At 42.2% G+C, this 4409-nt stretch overlaps 1 protein-coding gene across 1 annotated transcript; it reads right to left on the reverse strand.

Annotated features, from left to right (window-relative positions):
* Positions 1-380: 380 nt before the first annotated feature.
* LOC115815965 (zinc finger protein Gfi-1b-like) lies at positions 381-4409 on the reverse strand. The gene is made up of 5 exons (XM_030778936.1): positions 4196-4409; positions 2905-3113; positions 2215-2331; positions 822-987; positions 381-577 (listed from the first exon to the last, which is right to left on the reverse strand). The coding sequence occupies exons 1-5, from the start codon at positions 4407-4409 to the stop codon at positions 381-383; spliced, it is 903 nt and encodes a 300-aa protein (XP_030634796.1).

Genomic DNA, 4409 nt, shown 5'->3' on the forward strand with positions numbered 1-4409 from the left:
TTGGAGTTTTTTTTTTTTTGTGCTTCTGGATATAGTAACGTCAGATTAGTCTGAGTCTGGAAAAATGGAGAAACACACGGCTTTCATTGTTGTAAAATACATTAGCACATATACATTATATACACTGATATTTCAAAGATTTAAATGACATCACACCTTGGGAACTAAACTGGGGAGGAAAAAAAAAAGTTTCTGTAGAAAATAGGAGTATTCTGAATTTTTTTGTGTATGTTATTTGGTAAATAATAACTGCATTAAAAAAAAAAAAAAGGGGGGTTCTGTAAAGAGCGGGAGAATCTTGAGTTGTTTTGAAACGATGTGCGCACACGCACACACACACACACACACACACACACACACACACACACACACCCCCCCCCTCAGTTCTCGGAGGCGCAGCGCCGGCCGGGGCACTGCTGCTCCTGGTGACGTCTCAGGTCGACCTTGCGGTGGAAGCTGAAGTGGCAGCAGGGGCAGCTGAAGGGCCGGTGGCCGTTGTGTTTTCGGCTGTGCGTGATCAGGTTGGAGCTCTGGCTGAAGGCTTTCCCGCACACCGCGCACACGTGCGGCTTCTCTCCTGGGGGGGGGGGGGGGGGGACACAGACGCACGTGGAGCTGAGCGTTAGAACCCACGTCATCCCAACCCCTCACGCTAAATAATAATAATAATAATAATAATACGGTTACATAATCGGTGATCTTAATTTACTTGTCAGACGTGACCTGTAAGGTGAGGTGTGACTGGTATTGTACCAAAATGTCATATCCGGTCCTTTTGTGTGTTTGTTTGCATTTTTCTGGTCGCCCATGCTCTCACTGACCTGTGTGAATGAACGTGTGCTTCTTCATGTCTGATTTCTGATGGAACCTCTTGCCGCAGTACTGACAGGGGTACGGCCGTGTGTCGGAGTGGATCAGCAGGTGAGTGGACAGCGTGGAGGAGCGTTTAAAAAGCTTCCCACAGACCTTGCACTCAAATACACGCTCCTGAAACACACGCGACATTAAATATATTTACCTTACGCTCAAATACACGCTCCTGAAACACACACGACATTAAATATATTTACCTTACGCTCAAATACACGCTCCTGAAACACACGCGACATTAAATATATTTACCTTATGCTCAAATACATGCTCCTGAAACACACGCGACATTAAATATATTTACCTTACGCTCAAATACACGCTCCTGAAACACACCAACTGTCAAATATGTTTACTTTACATACACACACACACACACGCACGCCTGAAACACAGCATAAATATGTACCTCACACATTTTGCAAAAACTCGTTTGACATACCTAGTATAATTATTTGTACTTAGACCTACAAATCACGGCATAGAATATGTAGTAATATATACCTCACATTCAAATACATTTTCAGAACACGCAAATTAAAAACATATACCGTATGTGTACACCTGTACTTACGTATGACTGTAGCATCAGACATGCACAGACAATATGCGTACAATACACAAGTCAAATGCAAGACCATAATATATACACATACAGTAAACTTCACCCCTTTCCAAACAAACCAGTGCTCAAGATCCACAACACTCAGACATTCTTTTTAAACACACACACACACACACACACACACACACACGGGTAGATGCTCCTGAAGACATATGACCCAGCAGATGTGGCTTCATAGAATAAACGTCATTATCTTGACCAAAGCGGGGCCATATATTTTGAGTTATTTTCATTATATTTAGTTATTAATGATTATATTACTTATTTAGTTATGTTCCTTACAATGCTCCATGCTGCATATCTAACAGTGATGTACTTCAGTGGGATCGACAACATTTTTCCATATAAACTTCGTCAAAACCCTTGCGCTAACCGCGCTTTGCACACGCCGTAGAAGAAAATCGAAAACACCCCAAGTCTTTAGTAGTCCCATCGTTTACATTCTGGCTTAACCACAGTGGTAGCACATCTCAACGGGAACAACATTTTGCTTAACACACATTAAGGTTAGCACTTGGTTTAACTGGAACATTGCGTTATGATAAAAATATATCATTTTATTCTTCATTCAGCTCAGCCCCAGTGATACACACGTCAGTGTGAACAGTACTAGAGTTTATATTTACTTATTTATATACATACATACATATACATATACATATACATATATATATATATAGAAAGTCTTGTGTATTTATATACGGTCTTGTGCCCATTACCTTGACTCTGGGTTGTGCCCCATGTTCACCGTTTTTGCGGTACGTCAGAGGGGGTCTGTGTCTGCTGCCGTGAGCTCTGTACACGTGAGATTCCAGCCCAGTGACGGAGGAGAAAATCTGAAAGGTTGCCCGACAGAAAACGGTTACGGAACCCAGCCCGTCCAACTCAACAGGCGCGCCACAAACCAGTCCAACACTAAAGGGCTTCTCCAAAGACAATGTAGCATCAAAACTAGGTAAGTAAGAACATAAGGCGGTTTACTCAAATACAACTTTAGTTATTACAGGCTTTCTATAGATAACATGCAGTATGGTGATGATGATGATGATGATGATGATAACTCCAAGGCTAAGTAATCTGAACTGATATGTTTCATTCCTTAATCAGTCGATAAACTCATCATTAAAACCAAAATCAACAGATTCAGGTGGTCCTGTATGATAACAGAAATCTCAGGCAACCAAGAATGGACTGAAAGATCTTGACATAGCTCTGTGTTGATTTTTTTTTTTTTCTTTTTAGTTAAATTGCTAATATTAATCTGATGCGTGTGGTATACATTTAATACAATACAACGCTTAAGAAGAAATGCACAGAATTTTATTCAAAAAAGCCCTTTCCATTTTGTAGTGGAGCGACATACCAAACTGTCACCTTGAAACACAGCTGCTTATCTGTGAGCGTCTTACCTTTCCACAGAGGGGGCAGTGCTTGACGGAGCTGTGCCTGTTTGGACTGATCTGAGAACAGTGAATGTCTGTGTCTAGGTTGGTGCTCTGCAGGCATGTCTTAATGAGACTGCCCAGTTCAGTCTGTGCACACTCTGGGCTGCTACTCGGATAATATGAGGACCAGAGCGCTGGAAACACAGGAAGGCCGTCATCAGGAACGGCTGAGTCTGAGGACAGAAAGGCAGAGAGAATAGGTGTAGGGAATTATGGGATGTAAAGCTGCTAGCTGTACACCCGTTAGCCTAATTCTTCGGTCGATGACAATTTATTTGTGAGTGTGTGAGTCAGTGTGCGTGCGTATGTGTGTGGTTCAGTGTCAGCAGCGCACAGCAAAATAGAAATAAAGTTTATGCAAAAACGCAGACCGTGTGCTCAAACCAACAGTGTCATACATACAATTTCTAAGTGTGCGCTAAAGAAAATGAACTCTACACACGCACAATGTTAGCAGAGTAATCTTCAAGAGACAGTGTCCCCTTTAATGGCAGCAAGGGATTTTGTACAATAGGTAAAGAGCTGCATTCTAGAATGTTAATTAGAACTGCTTTTCTAGAGCTGTATCCTAGAATGTTGATGAGAATCCAGAGCTGCCCTCCAGAACTCTCAGTGTTAGTTTATATTAGGTGTCTGGAATATCTATCAACTTACACAGTGACAGTGCAGTTACATGTATTGCAACTCCCTGTGTTGCCACAAAGTGTTACAAATGACTTACAATATACCTGCACGGAACATTCACTGCGATTTAATTAGAGACATTCCACCTACATACGGAGACACATTTTAGAAAGCTGTCCTAAGGCCGCGTATATTTTGTGAAGGTTTGGGTTTGTACAAAGGAAGCAAAAAAGTTTAAAACAAGATGAAATATGAAGATGAAGGTTATAATCTTTACTGATCATTTTTGACATAAAAATTAGAGTCATGCCACAAACACGTTTCCTAAATGCATTAATTCCTCGTCTTTCCTGGGTCACATGACCAGTAATCTCAACATGAGATAACAGGTGGAAACAAAATGGCGCCAACTCTTGGCCGTTCTGCTCTCTCCGCTTTTTGAATGGTGATGAAGACGAGGAGAAAAGGAGGAAAGATCCAGAAAAGAAAAGACAGAAAAAGAGAACTCTGATCTTTAAAAAAAATAAAAAATAAGGATAGGTATGAGTAGTCCGGGTAAAGATCCTTGCGTTCTAATCCTATCCAATCCAGTTGGATTTGGATCTCCACTCAGAGAGTGCTCAATGCTTACTTGTGCCCCAGGGGCTGCCAGGGTACTGCTGGGCGCATGTTTGCTGTGATGGTGGAGAACTGGGCTGCGTCTTCGTCTCTGGTTCATCTGGAAGTGGTATTGGTTTAATGGGGACAAACCACTCCGTTGATCCCAGGTAGGGTGAGTCCTCGGCGGGCCGCGGGGAACGCGTTCCCCATCTCTTGCTCTTCTTCACCAGGAAAGAGCGGGGCAT

Source organism: Chanos chanos, chromosome 7 (assembly GCF_902362185.1).
Source record: "Chanos chanos chromosome 7, fChaCha1.1, whole genome shotgun sequence".
NCBI classification, from domain to species: Eukaryota; Metazoa; Chordata; class Actinopteri; order Gonorynchiformes; family Chanidae; genus Chanos; species Chanos chanos.

Coding starts and splice junctions, on each gene's coding strand:
- LOC115815965 (XM_030778936.1), bottom strand. CDS start 4,409: ATGCCCCGCTCTTTCCTGGTGAAGAAGAGCAAGAGATGGGGAACGCGT. Junction 2,332..2,904: donor ACTGCCCCCTCTGTGGAAAG/GTAAGACGCTCA, acceptor GCAACCTTTCAG/ATTTTCTCCTCCGTCACTGG. Junction 578..821: donor GCACACGTTCATTCACACAG/GTCAGTGAGAGC, acceptor CCCCCCCCCCAG/GAGAGAAGCCGCACGTGTGC.